At 41.6% G+C, this 24,305-nt stretch overlaps 1 protein-coding gene across 2 annotated transcripts in view; it reads left to right on the plus strand.

Annotated features, from left to right (window-relative positions):
* The window catches only part of SH3YL1 (SH3 and SYLF domain containing 1), a 108,040-nt gene that overhangs the window by 60,948 nt on the left and 22,787 nt on the right, over window positions 1-24,305 (plus strand). Inside the window, exon 10 of one of the 2 annotated variants that reach the window (XM_081313746.1) lies at window positions 3,374-3,472. The exons of the other annotated variant lie outside the window; for it this stretch is intronic. Within the exon in view, the coding sequence (XP_081169872.1) occupies window positions 3,374-3,438 (65 nt within the window). The 3' untranslated portion in view covers window positions 3,439-3,472. Of the gene's footprint in view, window positions 1-3,373; window positions 3,473-24,305 lie in introns of those variants that run through there. 2 annotated transcript variants of the gene reach the window in all.

The raw sequence follows: 24,305 nt of genomic DNA on the forward strand, positions 1-24,305 counted from the left end.
AAGGAGTTCCATGTAAGATGGAATTGGACTCTGGCTTTGCAGTCTCAATTATTTCTCAAGACACTTTTAACTTCGTTTGTAGGTGCAGTAACAAATGGGCCAAACTAAGGCCCTCAGACATAATCCTAACTGACTTTCAAAATGCTGAAGTTAAAGTTAAGGGAGAAGCCACTTTGACGGTAAAATTTAAGGGTTTTTTGAGTACCTGGATGTCATAGTAGTAGGCGGCCATAAAACGAGTCTCATTGGACTCGATTGGTTTGATGCCTTAGGTATTCAGATTACTGGTATAAACCAGACACAAACTGCAGACCTCACATCAGTATGCGAGGACTATGCAGATGTTTTTGATTCAGTCCTAGGAACATACACAGGCCCTAGGAACATACACAGGCTTGCCTATCTCATTTAAGCTAGATCCCAACATAGTTCCAATCAGGGTTAAGCCTCGTAGGGTCCCCTTTGCCTTAAAACATAAAATTGATTCAGAAATCGATAAGCTTGTAGAACAGGGCGTTTTACAGCCTGTTGATGGTGGGGAGTGGGAAACTCCTATAGTCACTCCACTTAAAGCCAACGGGAAATTCGCATTTGTGCTGACTATAAATGCACTCTAAATAAAGCCCTCAAGCAACACGCTTACCCGGTCCCAGTGGTCAACCACATTTTAGCCTTCTTGTAAGGGGGTACTATTTTTGATAAACTTGATTTAGCACAGGCCTATTAGCAATTGCCAGTTAATGAGGCAACAGCTGCAGCTCAGACGATCATGACTCACAGGGGGGCTTTCAAAGTAAAATGCTTATAGTTTGGAGTCAGTGTTGCCCCAGGCATTTTCCAGGGAATAATGGAACGCACACTTAAAGGCATTCAGGGAGTTTGCCCTTATTTTGATGATGTTCTTATTGCTGGGGAGTACCCAGAAGTATTAGCCAGCAGGCTCAGAGCTGTTTTACAGAGGTTTCGTGAAGCAGGCCTCAAATTAAAAAAGAGCAAGTGTAGTATTGGGGTTCCTTCAACAGAATTCTTGGGATTCAGAATTGATGCTAATGGCATTCACCCTGCTGAATCTAAAGTGAAGGCCATTAAAATGGTTCCTAGGCCCAAATCCAAAGGAGAGCTACAAGCATTCTTGGGTCTTCTTAACTTCTAACACACCTTTCTACCTCATAAGGCAGCATTAGCAAAGCCTTTGCACAGGCTTTTAGATAAGAAAGCTCCATGGAAATGGACTAATTTACATGGAAAAAGTTTCTAGGACTTAAAAAGTCCACTGTAACTCATTAGAAAGAGTCTAAACCAGTATGTCTTGCATGTGATGCATCTCCCTATGGGGTGGGGGCAGTTTTAAGTCACTTAGAAAAGAATGGAACATAAGTTCCTATAGCATTCTACTCAAGGACGTTGTCCTCTGCTGAGCGCAACTATGCTCAGATTGACAAAGAGGCCCTAGCCATCGTTGCTGGAATTAAAAAAAATCCATGACTATTTATATGGTAGGGACTTCACGGTCTTTACAGACCACAAGCCACTGTTGGGACTTTTCACAACAGACAAACAAACCCCCCACATACTGTCCCCAAGAATGTTGAGATGGTCTATTTTTCTTTCTGCATACAATTTTAAATTGATTCACAAACCGGGCAAAGAAATGGGCCATGCTTATGGCCTCAGTAGACTACCACTGCCACAAATGGAACCAGATCCAGCTCCTGCTGCCAGAATTCTGTCCATACAGGACCTGCCTGAATTTCCCTGCCATGCTGGGGACATTGCTGCTGAAACAGCTACAGATAGAACACTTAGTAGAGTACTTTCATGAGTATAACGGGGTGGTTGGATAAAAGCCCAGCTTCTGAATTTCAGAATTATTTTGTCAGAAGACATGAGCTTTCTGCCCACAAAGGGTGCATTTTATGGGGAAACAGAGTCATAATTCCCTCTTCCCTAAGAGACATGGTCTTACAATCATTACATGACGGCCATCCAGGCATTGTCAGAATGAAAGCTTTAGCTAGAAGCTTCCTTTGGTGGCCTGGCCTTGACAAGGACATTGAGGCACAAGTCCATGGTTGTTATACATGCCAGCAATCTAGGCCTGAAATGCCACAGGCTCCAGTTCACAGGTGGGAGGAAACGCACACTCCCTGGTCTAGAATTCACATAGACTACGCTGGACCCTTTCAGGGACAGCTCTTTCTCATAGTGGTGGACAGCCATTCCAAATGGCTAGAAGTAATTCCAGTCCCTAACATGACTACTGCTAGGACCATCCAGGTGCTGAGAAAACTCTTTGCAACACATGGGTTGCCAGATGTCGTAGTTTCAGACAATGGGGCCCAATTCACTGCTGCTGAATTTCAGGCCTTCCTTAGAGCAAATCTCATCAGACATGCAACGTCTGCGCCCTTTCATCTGTCTTCTAATGGTCAAGCTGAACACATGGTGAGTACAATGAAGGAATCACTCAAGCACATTGTAACAGGTGACTGGCATCACAGATTGGCAGATTTTCTACTCTGCCAGCATTCTATGCCCTGCATTGCTACAGGCAAAAGTCCTGCAGAACTACGTTGGGGGAGGCAATTGATCACTAAACTGGACAGGTTGCATCCAGATAGAGTGGCAGCAGAAGCCTCTCGGCCAAAACCCCGTAGGGAGCTGCAAATGAGCCAGGAACTATGGTCATGGGAATCTGTGGTTTCCTGGTAAAATTACCAAAGCATCTGGGCACCTATCTTATGAAATGGGGCTGGAGGGTTGGCGAGTTGTCAGATGCCACATTGATCAGCTCAGAAAATGGTTTCCAGAATGACCACTAAGTGAGGACTGCATCATAAGTCCCTCCCAAGGTCCTCAAACTTGCGGCCAAGATAGTCCTCACTTGGACTCTCAGGACTTTTCCTTCATAACCAATGAGGAACCAGATGGAGAAGTGGGGAGTCCAGGTATGCAACATGGATCCCCTGAAGGAGCAAGCCAACCAGATTTCAGTAACCGCTGTGCCTACTCTGTTGATCAGTCTGAATCTGGGGTGTGCCAACCTGGAGAGGCCAGCCAGAGAGCATCTAATCCCCTTGACTCAGGAGCAACAAGGGACATGGGTCTACCCAGCCCATTGGGTAAGCTGGTAGACCACAAAGTGATTGGAACTCCGAGACATTCCACTAGGGCACACAAGCCTCCTTCATATCTTGCTGATTACGTTGTAAAATAAAGAGGTGTAATATTGTTGTATTGCTGTTTGCCACTATACCACAGAAACTAGTGCTATGTTTTAACGGTCTAAGTGTGCTATCCATGAAGCCTATTCATTCAGACGTTGTTTAATAACATTGTAACCTATATGGTTTTTTTATTACTTTTATTTTAGTGTGTTGTTGTATTGCAACTTGCCACTGTACTACAGAACTGGGAGTTATGATGTTAACTGCCTAGTGTGCTGTCAATGAAGCCTATACATTCAGACGCTGTAAGTTAACCTTGGGTTTATTTTCTATTATTATTATTAGGATTGTTTTGATAATGAATCTGAATAATTGTATTAAGTCTAAATTGTGTTGCAATATTGTCTGATCTAAGAGGGGAGGGGTTTTATGTATTGGGCTCAATGGTAACACCACGTTGGTTGCTGGAGCAGCTAACGGCTGTCCAGCAACCCAGACTTCAAGTCTCCATTGCTGCTATTGGCTGTCCCTAGGCAGCAATGGTTGCTTCAAACCTATTGGCTGCCGCCTAGGGGCTAGACTATATATTGCGGCTGGTTACAGCCCAATTGTCTGTTAAGATCTTGCAAGCAATAAACCAGGGGTCTTCAAACTTGGCCCTTTTATGACTTGTGGACTTCAACTCCCAGAATTCGTCAGCCAGGCATGCTGGCTGAGGAATTCTGGGAGTTGAAGTCCACAAGTCATAAAAGGGCCAGGTTTGAAGACCCCTGCAATAAACCATGAGTTTTCCTATACTGTATTCAGTTGCCTCATCTTCATTCCTGCGCCAAAGAACCCGCTACACAACTATCTATCTATCTATCATCTATCTATCTATCTATCTATCTATCTATCTATCTATCTATCTATCTATGTATCTATCTATCTATCTATCTATCTATCTATCTATCTATGTACACATACACAAACACACACACACACACCTTCTAAAACACTCCTATATATTTGGCAGGTTTCTAGTATATGTTGTCTTCAAACTGAATTTAGCCTCAAAGCAGTGCCATCCACAGCATTTGTTTGTATGTGTGTCAAATCTTTCAGTTGGCAGGTACAACATCACATTGAAAGCCCCATCCTTTTGTAACATGGTCGTGTGCATGCTAAAAATGAGGCAGGGCCTCTGTTGTGATGCTGGGCCTGTCAGCAAATAGAAATGCTATTTTTTGAATGAGGCTCCATATAAAAATTCTTTGCAAATGGAAAACAAGAACGTGGAGGAGAAAGGTAGCCTAGCTCTCTCTTTGTTGTAATAAGTTTTTACTTGCAGAGACAAATGTTCCCATGTGTGCATACATTGCCATATATTATTTATGTGTAATATCACCTACTAGAGTGTTATTTGAAAACAAATCATACTTCTTTAAGTCTAGAGCAGACATGTCAAACACAAGGCCCGGGGGCCGCATTCGGCCCGCGAAGTGGTTTCATGCGGCCCATGAAGCCATCCTGGAAACAGTGAGGGAACGGCCCCTGCTGCCTTGGCCCTGGCCCAGAGACCCTCCTTCTACCAGAGACCCTCAGATCTGTCCCACTCCTGCCCAGGCCCCCATAGATGCCCTTGATGTAGAGCTGGCCATGGCCACCCAGTAGGCCATATGCACTCTAGCCACGCCCACCCAGTGGGCCACGCCCACCCTGGCCATACCCACCCGGCCCCCTGAGGGCAAATGCAATGCTGATGCGGCCCTCAATGAAATTGAGTTTGACACCCCTGGTCTAGAGCAACATTACCAAATATTTTAATTAGTTTGCAATAAGCAGAGTTTGATTCTAAGCATTTGTGACGCAACCTCATTACCAACTTCATATTGTTGATAGGTCTGTATGACACTATTCATGTGAAGGTGACCCAAGTGATATGGAATGGTGTTCAAAGCAGAGCAGAGAAAAGCACAGCAGAGCAGAGCAGAGCAAAGCAAAGTACAGAACTTTGATATAAAGAAATATAAACATGTTATTTATGGTATATTTGCCTGGTATACAATACAAAGAGTTCCACAAGTTGCCTCCATAAAATCATTCTGTGTAATTCATGCTAGTAAATAGGCAACAGGATCTAACTAAGGTGGACATTATAGAACATTTATATGGCAAAGTTTGGGAAAGAAAAATAAATTTGAGTTTCATTGAATTTCATTTAAATGACATTGATTGAATGAAATTCTCTGAAATCTATCCAATGTCATTAAGCAGTTTATGGCAGAAGCAAGATTTATATTGCCTAAGAGTAGGACAGAAAAAAGTAGTGCAAAAAAAAAAAGTCAGACTGAAAAAAATATTGCAGAAAAAAAAGTTCAATATAAGGTAGGGAAGTGTTGAAATCTAATCCATGTTAACTTGTTTACTGTTTCAAATTTTCTATAAATCATTTAATTAAAAACTCTTTTTCTTAATAAATATTTCTTTAAGTTATTAGCATATTTTTCCTATATGCTAATAACCAAAACCTATACGTACTTCTTATATATGATTTTCAATAATATACTCTGGGATGCATTCAATATGTGTCTGTCTGTCTGTCTGTCTGTCTGTCTGTCTGTCTGTCTGTCTGTCTATCTATCTATCTATCTATCTATCTATCTATCTATCTATCTATCTATCTATCTATCTATCTATCTATCTATCTATCTATCTATCTATCTATCTATCCAGGGCTTTTTTTGTCATTGAACGCTCAGAACGGAGTTCCGGCACCTTTTTTGGATGGAACCTTGTATGGTAGGCAAGGCGGGTTGTATGACATGTGTGAGTTCCGGCACCTTTTTCTTTCACAAAAAAGCACTGTATCTATCTATCTATCTATCTATCTATCTATCTATCTATCTATCTATCTATCTATCTATCTATCTATCATCTATCGAATGGAGTTTGCCATAGAGGATCATGTCAGGTTTTTTTTTAAAGAGACTCCTGTAACAGATGTTTTTAATTTGCCCTGAAAAATAAATCTCAATGTATTGTCTGTCTAGTGCAGGTTTGTCAAACTGCCAGCCCATGGGCCTGATGTATCATGCCCAAACCGCACCCAGTCCATTGCTGTCAATGGAAAAAAGGTCGCGATACATCGTGACACATCACATGACGTTCCAAGTTTGACACCCGTGGTCTAGTGTTTACAATAAGGATGTAGTATGTGTATTTAATTAAAAATAATTATCCCACTCTACTGAATGCTATTTGCTCCGAAGCAAACATCGAACATAGCCTGGTTAGCCCCCTCAGTCTACGATGGCTTTTCATTAAAACACAACACTTCTATTTTAGTAAGTAAACTCCCTGAAGTTTGTCAATTATCCTACATTTGCAAACTCCATGGTATCCACCAAGCTATTCCTAGAGGTGTGGTGACCCTCTTGAACAGTATAGGAAATAGGATTGGTGACTGAAGTAGGAGCAATTAGCAAAGGGTGGTTGCATAATTTTGTTCTGAATGGAAGCACTTCTGCTACTGTCAGTCCTTCAAAGTACACCAGGCTAGGAAACTAAAGTTATAAATGCTAATACTATATATACAAATTTTTCAATGTAATAAAAATATACAGAACAAACAAAAGCAAAGATAGAAAATAAGAAACAGGAAAAAAGGAAGAAATAAGCAAAAGCAAAAGTGTACAATTATGCCTTCCACCTTCTTTCTATCAGGTAATTATCACATTAATCTTTTCTTCAACCTCTTTGTCTCGAAATCATCAATTCCTTTTTTCTTCTTTCAACAAAAAATTCATATAAGATTTCTAGTACTTTTAAAAAGTCTTTATTGTTTTTCCCCAGACCAAACTAGTCAGCTTAACCATTTCGGCAAGTTCTGTTAATTTATTAACCCACTGTAGGTATTTTATTGCTTTTCCAATTTTGTTCCTACAATAATCTTGCCACAGTTACCATATGCAATGCTAATACTATTTTTAATGTAAGCTTATAGTAACAGAAACTAGAAAGTCTGAATGCACTTCCTCCCGGCTTCCTTGGGCAGGTCATGTTGGAAATGCTTCTCATATTACATTTCTGTCCCGGACTCAGATTTCATTTTTCTGACCATTGCTTTGGTTGAAGCTTTTCCTCCTGTTCCTTAAGGTTATTTGTACTACCTATCACAGCTGCCATGAAATTAGCCTTAGCTTAATCCATTTTCTATAACGTCCATAAAATGTTTTATTAGAATGAACAACTTTATATCTGAAATGTTTATTATTGCCAATAACATAATCCAGGCAAACATCAGGGTAAAATTAGTTGTCTTAGTACTAATCATGGATGAATTTAAAATTGCACTCCTTTTTCTGTCTACCCAGATACATCTTTAATATATATTTTAATATTATACATTATTGTACTTTTAATATTTTACATTTTTTAAAAAATCCCACACGGAGATAGTGACAAGTCACTTCCATGTTGTGCCAAAAACTCCTTTATGATATGTATGTACATGTGTACGTACATATCATTCATTCATTCATTCATTCATTCATTCATTCATTCATATCCATTAAGTCGGCAGAACTTTACATGAAAGAGAATTAAGCTTGTGCTCTCTTCTATCGTTCTACCTCCTGGATGACTTGGACTCCTCCCACAAAATCACCACCTTCTACTGTACAAACCATCAATGCAAGAAGTTCACCAATGGGCTTGCCTTTCCCCTTGATCCAGCCAGGACTTCTTCCAATTGGCTAATATGGGAAATGATAAAATCAGCCTCTTGCTAGCAACTTATCTCGTTTCTTGCTCTTCCATTGCCAAGTAACAATTGGCCAATCATGCAGGAAGAGCAGCAATCTGTCATAGCAATGGGAACCCCTATCAGAAAAAAATAGCCACTCCAACAGAGTTGACAGGGAAAGATCCAGAGGGTGCTCCAGAAAGGTGACGTGGCTAATGATCTGGCTTGATTCCTCTTGATCTCTCTCATCACCTCATAAGGCCCTAGCTCTACTCTGTATCCTCAATCTCCAATTCTACTGATTTAAAAATGCAACTGGATAGGATAAGTTGAAAGTGATCCACAGATTAATAAAATATTCTAAATTATTTTAGATTAATGTGTTGTATTTTTGTACACAAATGCACAACACTTCCCACCAAGCATTCATTACCTCTGCTCATGTCCAAGATGGCTGTCTGCTGGTCTTGAGCTTTTAGCATGGAACAGTTTTCGGCTTTGCTGGGTGGCTATGGGGCTTTTTTGCTATCGTTTGGCCCCTGTTTGGTCGGAGCGTTAGTGCCTTTCCCCGTCTGGATGCAGTTCATAATGACGGAGGATGGAGGAAGAGAAGCCAACCATCTAACACTTTGGTGAGAGGATGCTGGCGGCTGGGCGGGGCCAACCTGACTGTTTCTTTGTTTTGCCGAGCCTTTGTTGTGCTGAGCAGAGCTGGACCCTGAGTGAACTTGAGTCGGAATTTGGGCTCTGCTCGTGCTTGTTTGCTTTATTGTGAGATCTGGGTTATGGCAGGGGGGAAGGGGGCTTCGATATCATGTTTCCCCCCTTCTCTGCCACTCGGCGAGTTGGCTCTGTGAGTGCGGTGGACCTGGTGGCGCTGTGGTTGTGGCGGTGGGGTCTGCCACTGCTGCTGTTCCTTCTTCTTGCCGCCATGGAGGTTGCAGCTGTCCCTGTCGTTGTGCCTGAACCCATTGTTTTGGGTCCATCGGCATTGTCATCGGGCTGCCTCCTCCCCCCTCTTCTGGACTTGTCATCTCTACCTCATTATGGCTTTTGCTGTCGCCGCCGTTGATTATTCCATTATCATCATGATGGTGGCTTTGGGACCTGCCACTGGCCGACTGAACTTTTCTGAACTTTTCAACTTTTCATCGATTCCATCTACTGGCAACCTCCATTGCCCGATGTTACCATTACCGTCTCCCTTATATGCCAGCGTATAACTTAAAAGAACTTTACTCGCTGTGAGATTCCCCCCTCTCTCAGGAGCGTCCATCTGTTTTGCAGAAGTTCTTTCTTGATGACGGGTTGTGGGACCCTGAGAGATGGCATGCTGCAAAGAGGAGTTTGAGGGGGTTTTTAATTGAGATTTTTAAATAAAAATTTAAGGGGATCCGGGAGGGGGAGGCCCAAGGGATCCAGAATGAACTTGGGGGAGTTCGACCCGGACAGCAGTCCAGACCATTGGATGGTCACGGGGGGAGTAGGGATTTGGGGGTGGACTCAGCTCCGAGTGAGGAGGGTCTTCCTATTTTGATGGTGATTGGGAGGGGCAGAGAGTGTGGGAGCAGAGGGCTCTATTGTAATCAGGGAATGGACCACCACTGTCTTCAAGCAGTTGCCTGTTCCCACCCTCATTGCTCTTCTTGCTCTCCCGGGGGCATAGGATTGCAGGACCCTGGGCTTAGGCTGGTTTATTTCAACACCAGGTCCATGGTGAACAAGGCTCCCCTCATACATGATCTCATTGAGGAGGAGAATGCGGACCTGGCCTGCATCACGGAGACCTGGTTGGGCCAAGAGGGGGGTGTCCCCCTCTCGGAATTATGCCCACCAGGCTTCCGGGTGCTTCACCAGCCACAGGCCCAGGGCAGGGGCAGGGGGGTGGCAGTTATTATTAGGGAAAGTCTTTGTCTGCGAGTGGCCACTATCCCTCAGATAGGCAGGTGTGAGTCTCCTTTTGAAGTGGGGTCCTGGAGTTCAGTTGGGCCTATTGATTACGTACCTGTCTCCCAGCTGCGTGTCAGCAGCCCTGCCCAAGCTTCTTGATGTCTTGTCCGGGTTGGCGATTGAGTTCCCCAGGCTCATAGTTCTGGGGGACTTCAATCTGCCTTTCCATGGGTGAGGCATCTGAGTTGGCTTGGGAGTTCATGTCCTCCATGATGGCCATGGACCTGACTCAAATAATTCAGGACCTGACTCATAACAGAGGGCACACACTTGACCTGGTTTTTATCTCTGGGCAGTGGATTAATGGTCTGGGTAGGGGAGATTTAACCATCCAACCCCTGTCATGGTCCGATCATTTCCTTCTCTGGCTAGACTTTCAGTACGCCATCCCCCGCCGCTGGGAGGCAGAACTGACTAGGTGGTTCCGCCCCAGGTGCCTGATGGACCCTGAGAGGTTCCAGATGGAGCTTGGGACATTTCCTGCTTCCCTTGCCCACGACTCTGCCGAGGCCCTGGTGGCGGCCTGGGAGAGGGCAGTTGCTGGGGCCTTGGATTGAGTTGTGCCTTTGCAGCCTCTGACCCGTCGCAGATCCCAGGTGTCCCCTTGGTTTACCGAGGGACTCCAAGAGATGAAGCGCCAGAAAAGATGCCTAGAGAGCTGTTGGAGGTCCAGCAGATCTGAATCTGATTGAACACAGCTAAGAACTTCTCTTAAATCTTACCTAGTGGCGATGGAAATGGCAAAGCTTGTTTACTTTTCCGCTCTCATTGTGTCCACAGATAACCGCCCAGCCGCCTTGTTTAGAGTGACCTGCTCACTGCTTAAACAGCAACCGAGGGATGACCCCTTGCAAGGTAGGGCTGAGGAATTTTTTTTCCCCTTTCTTTTTTTATTTTTTTTATTTTTTTTTATTTTTTTTTTATTGAAAAGTTTTATCATACATTTTATCTTTAACAAACCCCCCTACCCCTCCCCTATCCCTCCCTCCTTACCCCTCCCCCCCTCCCCCCCCGACTTCCCAGAGCTAAGTACAAGGTATAAAAAACAAAAAAAAAAGAATCATAAACAACCATATGCTAACAACCGTAAACTCTAAAATCTATCACTCTCTAGCTCATATAGGATAACTACAAACACTATTAATATAAAATATATAAAAAAAGAGAAAAAAAAAAGAGAAAAGAAGGGAAGACTTATTCAAATGCTACATGAAACTTTTTAGTCCCATATTTGTTCTGGATATACTCAATCCATTTTCTCCACTCCATAATATAACGTTCTTGCGAATGATCTTTCAAATAGGCCGATATCTTTGCCATCTCTGCCAGGTCAGAAACCTTTAAAGTCCATTCTCCTATAGTCGGCAGTTCCTCCTTCTTCCAATACTGACCTATTAAGAGTCTTGCTGCCGTAATTAAATTCAACATCAACTTAGTGTCCACAACTGTAGCATCTGTAATTATTCCCAACAAAAAAAGTTGCGGACAAAACTTTATCCTCTGTTTAAAAATCTTCTGCATGCTCCACCAGACTTTTATCCAAAAAGCCTTAACCTTTTTACAAGTCCACCATATGTGAAAATATGTTGCGTCTTCGTCACCGCACCTCCAACATTTAGGCTGATAATTCGGATACATACTTGCAAGCTTTTTAGGATCTAGATGCCATCTATAAAACATTTTGTAAAAATTCTCTCTTAGATTTTGAGCTTGTGTAAATTTTACGTTCCTCACCCAAATCCTTTCCCATGTATCCATTGTAACTACTTCTTGAATATTTTGGGCCCATTTAATCATACAATCTTTAACAAGCTCTGTTTCTGAGTCAATTTCTATCAATGCAAGATATATCCGTTTGATATGTGCGGGACCCTGATTTCTAATTTGTTTTATCAAATTTTCATCAGTCATTGTAAAACCAATTTTCTGGTCTTCTTTCCACCTGGCCCGTAGCTGAGTATATTGAAACCAATTTTGAACAACCTTCTCTTCTCGCAAGAGGCTATATGATTTCAAACTCCAGACATTTCTTTCCAAGCTCAGAATCTCCTTGTACGTAGTCACATCATGTTTGAAACCAGCATGTATATTTTCTATTGCGTGTTTTGGAATTGCCCACAGTGGTATTTTACAATCTAGCTTATGTCTATACTTCTTCCAAACTCTCAACAATGCCTGTCTTAGAATATGCACTCTAAACACATTGTCTACCTTCTTGTCATACAACAAATATGCATGCCAGCCAAACAACAATTTGTACAGTATCTGCAGGACAAAATCACTCAGATCTGGACTGGTTTGGACTCCGACTGGGCGGAGTCTGGTGGGGTGGAGAGGGCAGGTCTTGGTTTTACCATTTGGGGTGAGTTTGATCCTGTGTCTTTGGATGATGTGGACAGGATTATGCGTAGACTGAGCACTACAACCTGTTTATTGGACCCATGTCCCTCCTGGCTAGTTTTGGCTGCTGGGGAGGTGACAGGGGGCTGGCTCCAGGCAGTTGTCAATGCTTCATTGACAGAGGGTGTCTTTCCCTCCACCTTAAAAGAGGCGGTGGTGAGGCCCCTCCTCAAGAAGCCTGCTCTGGACCCAGCCTCATTAAATAACTATCGTCCTGTCTCCAACCTTTGCTTTGTAGTGAAGGTTGTTGAGAGTGTTGTGGCGTGTCAGCTTCTGCATTTCCTGGATGAAGCGGACTATCTGGACCCATACCAGTCCGGTTTCAGACCCGGTTACAGCACGGAAACAGCATTGGTCGCACTGGTAGATGATCTCTGGCGGGCCCGGGACAGGGGTTGCTCCTCTGTCCTGGTCTTACTTGACCTCTCAGCTGCTTTTGATACCATCGACCATGGTATCCTGCTGCGACAGCTCGAGGGGTTGGGAGTGGGAGGCACTGTTTTACGGTGGTTCTCCTCCTACCTCTCAGGCCATTTGCAGTTTGTAGTGGCAGGGGGGCAGAGATCTACCTCGAGGCCCCTTTCCTGTGGGGTACCTTAGGGGTCGGTTCACTGCCCCCTCCTGTTTAACATCTATATGAAGCCCCTGGGTGAGATCATCCATGGCTTTGGGGTGAGGTATCTCCAATATGCGGATGATACCCAGTTGTTTTTCTCCATCCCGAGCCAACCCAGTGATGCCCTTGACGTGATGTCCCGGTGCCTGGAGGTGGTGCAGGTCTGAATGGGAAGGAACAGGCTCAGGCTGAACCCCTCCAAGACTGAGTGGCTGTGGATACCGGCATCTCACATTGTCCAACATGTTCCATCTCTTTTGATGAGGGGAGAGCTCTTGCCCCCCTCAGAAAGGGCCCGCAACTTGGGTGTCCTCCTGGATTCACGGCTTAACCTGGAAGACCATCTAACCATTGTGACCAGGGGGCCTTTGCACAGGTTCACCTGGTGCGCCAGTTGTGCCCCTTTTTGGACTGAGATTCCCTATGTACGGTCACCCACGCCCTTGTCACTTCTCGCCTGGATTTCTGCAATGGTCTCTACATGGGGCTGCCCTTGAACTACACCCAGAGGCTTCAGCTGGTGCAAACTGTGGTCGTGCAGGTGCTTATGGGAGTATCTCTATACTCCCATGTTATACCACTCCTGCGCGAGCTGCATTGGCTTCTGGTTGCCCTCCGGGTGCAATTCAAGGTGCTGGTAATTACCTTTAAAGCCCTACATGGCTTAGGCCCAGGGTACTTGCAAGACTACCTGCTGCCAATGTCAACCTCCCATCGCCCAGTTCGCTCCCACAGAGTCGGCCTCCTCAGGGTTCCGTCGGCCAGGCAATGCCGGCTGGCGACCCCCAGGGGGAGAGCCTTCTCTGTGGGCGCGCCGACCCTCTGGAATGAACTTCCTCCAGAGCTGCAGACAGCCCCTGACCTTCGATCCTTCCGCCGTGACCTGAAGACATGGTTGTTCCAACAAGCGGGCCTGGACTGACCATGGTTTTTAATTTGGTTTTTATTGTGTAAATTGTCCTGTATTTCTTATATTCATTGTTTAATTCTTTTTAAATTTTTGTATTTTATGTCTCTTAATTTTTATTGTTGTGAGCCACCCTGAGTCCTTAGGGAGAAGGGCGGCATATAAATTTAATAAATCCTAAATCCTAAATTCCATTAGCAATGATGCCCACTGAAACAAATCTGAGCTTCTTTCTGCCATAATGATTATAGGCAGATAACAATCAGATGTTTTAAATCCTTGATGGAAGACACTGAGTTCTCTGTTATGTATTAATTAGCTTTAATAAAGTTCACTGCAACAGTGATGAGAAGAATTAATTTGATTTCCTTATGAAATAGACATTCACTATATAATAATCACCTGCTTCAAGACAAGTGAATACACTGAACAGCTTCCCAGCTAAAAAGGCTAAATCTCAGGCATCCCACTATGATCAATATGTTTTCACAGACTTTTAGCAAGTATTAATCAATGTTATAACTTGTTAACAAAAGCTTAAATCTGCATTTGTATTTCTTCTTGGATGTTGGATTTAAATCAGTCCTCTCCACTCTCAAGCAATATTTTAGATCCCATGAGACATCATTGGAATAGATGGGGTTTTTTTGGTGACTATTCTAAAATAGGACAGGGAAGTATTTCCATGTAAGTATCAGTGAACCTATTTCCTACCAGTAACAACTCTCCTCAAAAGACACTTTTGTGGGGACTGCTAGGGGGAAAAAGAAGCAGCAAACTAACTACGCACCTTATCTTCCAATGATAATAACAAAAGCCAGTCTAAAAACTTGGTTGACTGTGCAATCAACCATAATAACAGAATGGCAAAAAAAGCAAAGGAAGTATCAATAGTAATAGGTACCTTGGGTGCAATCCTAAAACATCTGGAGCATCACTTGAATACCATCGGCATAGACAAAAATCAGCATCAGTTAATTGTAAAAATCAGCTTGGACAACAACATCTGCCTCCTCCAAATGCTTGGAAAGGACTCGATAGGTGGATAAAAAGCCATGCCAAGTCTAAATATCTGGATGACTGTATGACCAACAATAGTAATAATTTAAATTTATATGCTACCCAACTTAACAATGGTTTACAAATTACCAAAACATTTAAAACAAGGACGAGCAGGAAAAAAAAATCCCCAAACAATAGAAAAGAGAGATGGCAGAGAAAACAAACATTTTCAGAGTCCCCCAAAATAGCACTGTGTAATTCAGTGTTTCCCAACTGTTAACATGCTGACTGGGGAATTCTGAGAGTTGACGTCCATACATCTTAAAGTTACTGAAGTTGGGAAACATTGGCTTAACTGATGGAGCTCAGAATGCAACAACTTGCAGGATAAAACTGGCTGGGCAGATACAATGGAAGTCAGGCGGTCCATCAAGTAACCGGGCCCTATGCCATGTAGCAATTTCCTTGTCTCTGCTGTTTCATATGATGAATTTGATCAGATATGCAGACTGCAAAGGCTGGTCCCAACATGAACAAAAACCTATTTTTTTAAAAGGGAAGAGCAGTAAATAAATAGAATCTACAGTACTAATAACTTTGAACTGAGCATGGAGATAACCAACTATAGAAAATAATAGAGTGTTAGATACATTAGCTTTTGATTTTATTTTGCACTTCAATAGGATTTTTGTTTTAGAAAAACTGTAAATGAAACCTTTCATAAAATGTTATCATTGTTCTTATATTGATTTTTTGAACATTTATTAATAGTTATACCTACCCCAGATTTTATCTAAACACATGGTTTCCTTTCATAGCTGTTCAAGACCTCCTTTTATTGTTTGATTACTTAGCAAGCCCTCTGAGACTTGCAAAAAAAAATGCAGAGCATCATGCCCTGGGAAAGAGCCTGTTGCTAGGGGATATAAAGAGACAATTTTAATAAACTGTAATCAATTATTATTCTTTTAAAAAAACCTCTTCATGTATTAAGGTAATTTTTTTCCACAGGCTTGTCTAATAATGTTTAGGCCACTAAAACATTGCAGTAATGGTTGCCAACTTTTTTAATATAATGCTGAATCTATTGCACAGTATGAAGGGTGAGGTTGAATTCTATGCCAAGGAGAATGGATGGGACTGTGACCTACTCCAACTGATGTTCCCATAAACAGCCTCGTTGAACAGCTGCAATTTGTATAGAGATAATTCCTGCACACAATTGGAAACCTAAAACAAAATATTATGTTTTAATCCTGTTTGCAGCCGTTTGCAGTGTAGTGCTGAGCACATTTATTGAGGAGTATGTTGAATTTAATTTAGTGAGAATTGTCCAGAATATAAGGGCAGAGAGTTGTGATCATAAATCTGCCTACTATCCTATTTTTCTGAGGTGTATCCTCCTCTTCCTCCTCCTCCTTTCCATTCCCAAGCTATAACAACAGCTCTTCTTGACAAGTACAGGCCATTTTTGTGCATGATGTATAAATGACAAGTATTGCAGAATGGATAAAGTACGATCTGGGTACACGTTAGGAGATGCAGAAGATAAGCCCTGATTTATTGAAGACAACTGCTTATTCTAGATTCAGAGCCATTAATTTGTTAGCAATCGTCTCAGGTTTACACAATGATTGAGTAGATGAAACACAGAAAGAGGTTGTGGGAGATGTAAATCCACCATCTCATAACTACAATCTATTGCACATAACTGAGTCACCTTTTGATGAATGGAGGCACGATCATTATCTTAAACATAAACCTTACCTTGGAATAAGAAAAGTAAAGGCATGGGTGAGGGGTGCAGTGTTTAAAGCACAATCAGGAAACGGGCTTGAACAAGAAATGTCTTGCAGCTGTAACCATTTGATGTAGAAATTGCAGACATTTTCAGAACTTCGGGAAAGCCCTAACAAGCAGGCATATACATAGAATGAAGGCTACTGCTAAGCTTGTAAGCCGCCCTGAGTCTTCGGAGAAGGGCGGGATATAAATGTAATAAAAAAAAGTGAAAGGTAAATAAACAGATTCCTCTGTCATACTGAAATGGGCAGACATTATGCAGGAGAATGTGAATGACCGTTGTCACAGAGAATTCCACTTATTAAGAGTGTGGGGGGAAGCATTCAAATGTTGGAAGAAAGATTATCATCTGGATTTTATGACGCTGGCAGGATCTCTTAGTAGCCTGGATAACGTTAGGAGATATTAATTACTATGAAGTTACTTCTGCTAAAGAGTAGCTAATTGAAACAATCTGCAAAAATGACCAGAAAATATTATCTGCCATATTTGAAAAAGAAACAGATTTCCCTATTATTATTATTTTACATTTACTGTATAAAATACTTTTATGTTTATGATTCAGGGGATGAAATGTAATGATCTGTTTTCAAACTTTCTCATCTTTAACATTAGCACACATTTAAATGTCATTGATCAATATGGAGTGCCCTTTCAGCTGAGAGTCAGACCACGCATCAAATCAATCATCCTTATTAGGACAGGCAGCATTTTGCGCTCAAGTGGTTAAAGATTAACGTGCTTCATATTCTCTTCAGCAGCAGCAGCAACAATTGCCATTATGCTGATAAGATTCCGGAGTTATCTGGTGCTATGGAGAAAGAGATGGGACTTGTGATGTTCTACATACTATTCCATCAAAAACCTCATCAGGTATGGATGAGTTCATTGGTGGCTTATTGCCTGCCTGTCTCCAATGTCAGAATCAGCTAACCCAGAACCTTTTCTTTTCGGCATTGTGTCTCTTCTCAGAACTCTGATGCTTGCATGAAGTTCCCTTGGAATTCAGTGGAATTTATGAAGTTCCCTTGGAATTCAGTGGAATTTATGAAGTTCCCTTGGAATTCAGTGGAATTTATTTCTAGGTGTCTCTGTTTAAAAAGTAAAGGTAAAGTTTCCCCCGCACATGCGTGCTAGTCGTTTCCGACTCTAGGGGCCGGTGCTCATCTCCGTTTCAAAGCCGAAGAGCCAGCGCTTGTCTGAGGACGTCTCCGTGGTCATGTGGCCGGCATGACTAGACGCCAAAGGCGCACGGAACGCTGTTACCTTCCCACCGTAGTGGTCCCTATTTTTCTACTTGCCTTTTTACATGCTTTCGAACTGCTAGGTTGGCAGAAGCTGGGACGAGTAACAGGCGCTCACTCTGCTACGCAGCACTCGGGATTCGACCCGCCAAACTGCCGACCTTCTGATCAACAAGCTCAGCGTCCTAACCCACTGAGCCACCGCGTCCCTGTTGAGGATTGTGCTAAACATACTCTAAAAACAGCTGTTGATTGATGGGATGCAATGCAAAGATGAGCAGACAATAAACCACATATAAATTCATCCATCCCTGATAAGTTAACCTCCACTTGCCTCTTCCTCACATACACCTTCTGAAAATTTCTATCTCTCTTTTCCTTAATACAGTCTAAGTCATTCATCTGTACACTTCAGAATTAAAATGTAGCTCAAAAACAAAAAAGCTGCACTGGATCAAACCAAAGGGGTTCACAGTCCGTAATTTTTCTTTTCTTTTACCTTTAGCTTCACTTGACAGAGAGGTACTGCAGGTAGTCCTTCACTTATGACCAGAACTGGGACCAGAATTTCTGTTGCAAACCAAGGCAGTTGTTAAGTGAATCCAGACTGATTTGATGACCTTTTTTTGTCGTGGTTGTTAAATGAACCACTGCAGTTATTAATTGAATCACAGGTTCCCCAATCAATTTTGCTCATTGGAAACTGACTGGCAAGATTGCAAATGGTGATTGGGTGACCCTGGGATGCTACAACCATCGTAAATACATGCCAGTTGTCCGAATCATCTGACCCGGAGGATGCTGTGACAGTCGTACATGTGAGGATGAATCGTAAGTCACATGTTACAGTCCTGTTGTAACTTTGGCTGCTAAACAAGGGATTGTAAGTCAAGGACTACTTATATTTGAAATGTTTTGGGAATGTAATGAATATACACCGCAAAAGCAATCCAGCAGCCCCTTTAACAATAAGTACTCTCATTATAATGATCTGTCCTTTACTTGTCTTTTTGCCTTGCTCTATGTTCCCATTCAAAACAAAACAAAAACAAATAAAAGGGACTTGGGGAAAATATCTCTAAAGTGTACACACCTTTCTGGACAAAGTAATTTGTCAGTTTATGTGCACGTATAGATATAATTTCTTGGTCATCTACGAACTTTCTTTGGGATTTAAACATGTGGTGCAGTTTGCTATCGAAGAAACTAAGGTGATTCTGCCATTATTCATTCTTGACTTGAAGCCTGTAGAACTGACAATGAATAATTCACTTTACAGGGTTGTTGTTTTAGAGAAAATAGGAGAAGGAAGGAATAGTAAATATGTATGCCATCTTGAATTATTCATAAAAATAGAGTACAGTATGTCAAACATATGTTAAAAATGTAAACTATCTGAAGGTGCCTTTTTCACTTTTGGTAGACATGTAAGAAACGTAAGAAATACTGGGATCAGACATACTTTAATTCAGAGAATTCTGACATTGTACAATGTGTGTAAGTCACACATGGATCCTTTTTGCCTTCTTTTCTGCTGGATGGGGTTGTAAACATCTAGCGTGCGGGGTGTGTGTGTGTGGGGTGTGTGTGTGTGTGTGTGTGTGTGTGTGTGCTCAGCTCACAAAAGAGAGCCAGTTGGATGTAGTGGTTAAGGTATCAGGATGGAAACTGATATCTATCAGGCTAGATCATGAGTTCTAGTCCCGCCTTAGGCACAAAGCCAGCTGAGTGACCTTGGGATAGTCATATTCTGTTTCAGCTCTAGGAAGCAGGCAATGGCAAACCACTTCCAAAACCTTGCAAAGAAAACTGCAGAGATTAGTCTGTGCAATTACCAGGAGTCAACATGACTCAAGGGCACCATAAAAAGAAAAAAAAAATGCTCAGGTCAGAGGTATACCAGTGTAGCTATATAAATGTAAGCGAATGTAAATTTAAGTGTTCTGAATGCAGGCTTAAAACGCTTTCAATGTTGTTTTTATACTTTCCACAATCCTATGAATATTATAGGGGCTAAATTGGCATGCCATATGTAAAAAAAAAAAGAAAATGATCAATTTTCAGACTTAGATCAATTGTGATTTCATTGGAATTAGACCATAAAATGCAGTGGCCTTCTGGCAGGGCAATATTCAGAGAAGGCCACTAGGTGTAGTTCCAGAGTTAGTTTGCCATGACTGCAATCAGAAATGGTTACCATAAGGGAAATATCTTCAAAAAAATTGCTTGGAGGGGGGAGGGAGATTATGTCTTCTTCTTCTGGCTTTCCTGAACGGTATTCACAGCCCATTTCAAGGTTGTCCTGACCAGGGCATTTGTAACATTACCAAAAAAGAAGTTGATGATTAAACCGTGGATTTTCAATTCATTCAGAGTATTTAGCAAATCATTTCAGCGTTCCCTCCCTTCTCCCAATCATGACCCTGCCTTGTGCTAAGGATCTGTATCAGGCTAATGAGGTTGCTCAGAGCACTTTTTCCTCCAGCCTTCTTAATCTCTGCAACATGACTGCTGCGTCTCAGCTCCCTGCTCTGCCTGCTAATTCTGGTAACGAGAGCAAAAGGCTGTTGAAATGAAGAGTTATAAAACAGCCTTGCCCAAACCAATCGCCTCCCATTCCAGCCAGAGAGCAGAGACATGGCATGTCTAGAGCCGGACTACAATTCCCATACTATCTGTTATGATTTATAGCCATACTTTTTGCGGGTGATGGGGTTAAACTGAGGTATTGCATTTGGCATTGCTAGCCTAAATCTATCAGTTGGTGGAGTGCAAAGATTTCCTTTCCCACCACCCAGAAAGGTTTCCCCAAGGCTTAATTAAGACTGTGCTGTGGCCAGAAATATATTGATTAATTTACACATAGCTGTGCGTTTTTATTATGAGCCTCCAGGAAACTTCAATAGATTGCAGTAAAGCAAGTTTGATAAATTAATAATAAATTGACCCTCGTAGAGGAATTCTTTTTGCCCCCAAAATGAAGTGTGGTTTTGTTTTGTTTTTTGTTGCAGAGGTGTGAGGATGGAGGAAGAGACTGAGATGATTTTGAGAGGATATTGAGGGACAACAGTTGGGGGAAATGGAAAGGGAAAAAAATTAAGAAATAAACAGTCAGTGAGAGAGGAAGCTGAAAGAAGGTAATGCTGATGAGAAATCAGGCTGTCACGAGGGCCTCTAGCTTAATTGAATCCAATGAAGTCCTGTTATGGACAGTCACCTGTAGTTACACCAATCTAATATAACAAAGTACAACAATCAAAACCAAAGCCTTAAAGAACCATCTTATTAAAATGACATTCGAAAAGATGGCAACATTTGCAGTTCAGATCTGGACTCTATCCAATCCATCGAATGAATGGAATACAAAGGGAGTTTTCCAGCAGGAAACAAGCTGAAGTGGTTTGGCCAGAGAGAACAAAGGAGAATCAAATTGCAAAACAAATATATGAAAGAAACATAAAGGAGTCAATAGGAAGAGGAAGCTCAAGGAAGTTGCGCTTGCGTGGAAATGACGGGATCTTGAAAAAGAGAGGAATGGCAATGTATGAAAGGGGACATAACAGAAGCAGGATAGGTTTCAAAGATAGAAAGGTATGAAGAATGATAGTGAATAGAGATGATATAAACTAGATTTAAGTATATTTACTTTCCATTTTGTTAAACCTCAGACCTTTAAATTCATTCGCTTATAATTTCATCCACTTTTTAAAGGAGTTATATCCTGCAACAATGGTACATAGATACTCATTCTTTTTGCTGTAAGCAACACCATACAGGAAAAGGGTATGAAACTATAAGCCAAAGAATTGGTTGACTGAAAAAGCTAAACCGGCTTGATCCTTATTACCGTAGTACTTCAATAGGACACCATTCATAAGTCTCAGGCTGTAGATGAAAAGTTAGAAACACATATTGGAAAAAGTTAATGATAAGCCACTTTCTTATGCTATGTAAGTCATTAGTTCAACAGAATCTGGGATGGAAATATAAAAAACAAATACTGTCATGTTGTCTCTCAGAAGGAAAACAAATCCCAATAATTTCTTGTTGTGGGCAGAATTACTTACTGTTTAATTTGCTCTTTCAAAATGAAACATTTAAATATCCTTGGAACAGCTTAAAAGCTTACGGTACCTTGATTTCTTGACTGATTATTTGCCATTAAGTCAGCCTTGACTCTTAGCAACCACATAGATTTTCTTCATATGATGATCTATCTCTAATCAGATCCTTCAAGTCTTCCATCAGTATACCCATTGTCACTGTAACTGAGTCCACCCACTTTTACCGATGGTTATCTCTGCTTTCTTCCACCTTTGCCAGCACTGGAGCAAGGTCTTTCCACAATGTGTCTGAAGTAGGATAATTCAATCCTGGTGCCTCAAGTGAGAATTCTGGATTAATTTGTTCAAGAGCTCATACATCCCATCTTAATTTCTTCTTACAGTGACAATTTGTCCTCAGTGTTTGAGATGAGGTCATGAACAGTTCATTGTTCTATGAAGAGTGTTCCAAGATGAATTTTAAGAAGAACTGATAAAAATGTGGGCGGATGTTATGGAAAGTGTGATGTGATGGTTTTCAGTAACACATCAGGTTCCCAGAAAAGAGGGAGCACATTCCAAGGAGGAGGCTGAAACAAGAGACAGTACAGTCTGGAGCTGGATCATGGGAAAAGGAAGAGATTGAGGATAGCCACTCTCTAGAAATTTCTGGGTATATCCATTAGGTTAGGGTAGTATAGATTTAGTCTGGCAAGATTCTGTCTATGTGGTGTATGCAAATAAGAACTGAACTTTGGCTGGATTGTTTTACATCATTCTTGGGCTAGATCTCACAGCCAATAAATGTTTCATTATGCTTATTTTCTTTCACTTTCATGAACTAGAACAAAACTGAAGTACATAGAATTTTTTGGCACAGTTCTAATAAATATTTAGTGGAGAGTCTCCTGATCCAACTTCACTCCTTGTGGCCTTTTTAACTTAAAACACATTGCTTTCTCTTTAATGAAGAAGATACGTCTAAATAAAGGTGGAAAGAAGGAATTCTTTGCTATTCAAATTCCTGTTTTTCATGAAAGTATAAACAGTGGTTTAAAGAACCAGGCATGGCATTTGGAGACAGAAAATAATGGTCTGCCTGATTTTTACCAAATTCTTATCTGCTCTTAATACAATTTATCACAAACCATGTTTCTTTCAGATCTTGGAGTAAGTTACATTTTGTTTCAGGATTAGTGATGAAACCTTAACAGTAATATGAATATTATAAAAGCAAAGAGAAAGAGATATTCCTTGCTGAACTGTGGTTAAATACATTGAGGAAAGTGTTTTAAAAATCAGATTTTGGGGAAAAAGATAGAGGAAACTTTGAGGCCTTTTGGCTGTAATGAGCCTCCAGATCAGAACTGTACGTGAAGCAGAAATTCAGTAATATGTTGATAACAAGATGGTAATCATGAATTTAGCAGGAAATGAGCATTTTACAACATTCAGAACTGCTGGTTTTGACATCCTTCAAGGGCACTACAAGAAACAAGTGCTGATGTAAAAAAAAATTAGACTAATTTTCAACTGTAGTTAAACTAATGGGAAATCATGTGAAGGCACTTCAAGTAAATATCTGAAGAAATAACATCTGCAGAAAAATCTGTATACTGTATGTTTTTCAACCTGTGAATGAATTCTTACAACTGCTATTAAGATATAAAGAAAAAGACCAGGTTTTGCCTTTTTTCTGCATTGTACGGCACAAATATCATTAGAATGGTCTAGTAGGTTTAATGGACATCTCAATAAACATGATTCAGCATTACAATGTGGAACCCAAAACTAGTAATTGTTGTTGTTATTTGCGAAGTCGTGTCCGACCCATCGCGACCCTATGGACAATGTTCCTCCTGTCCTCTACCATCTTCTGGAGTCCATTTAAGCTCACGCCTACTGCTTCAGTGACTCCATCCAGCCACCTCATTCTCTGTCGTCCCCTTCTTCTATTGCCCTCAATCTTTCCCAGCATTAGGCTCTTCTCCAGTGAGTCCTTCCTTCTCATTAGGTGGCCAAAGTATTTGAGTTTTAGCTTCAGGATCTGGCCTTCTAAAGAGCAGTCAGGGTTGATCTCCTCTAGGACTGACCGGTTTGATCGCCTTGCAGTCCAAGGAACTCGCAGGAGTCTTCTCCAGCACCATAGTTCAAAGGCTTCAATTCTTTGGCGCTCAGCCTTTCTTATGGTCCAGCTTTCACTGCCATACATTGCAACTGGGAAGACCATAGCCTTGACTATACACACTTTTGTTGACAGGGTGATGTCTCCGCTTTTTAGTGTGCTGTCTAGATTTGCCATGGCTTTCCTCCCAAGGAGCAAGCGTCTTTTAATTTCTTGGCTACAGTCCCCATCTGCAGTGATCTTGGAGCCCAGGAAAATAAAATCTGTCACTACCTCCATTTCTTCCCCATCTATTTGCCAGGAATTGAGAGGGCCGGATGCC

This window comes from Vipera berus, assembly GCF_964194415.1.
Source record: "Vipera berus genome assembly, chromosome: 1".
NCBI classification, from domain to species: Eukaryota; Metazoa; Chordata; class Lepidosauria; order Squamata; family Viperidae; genus Vipera; species Vipera berus.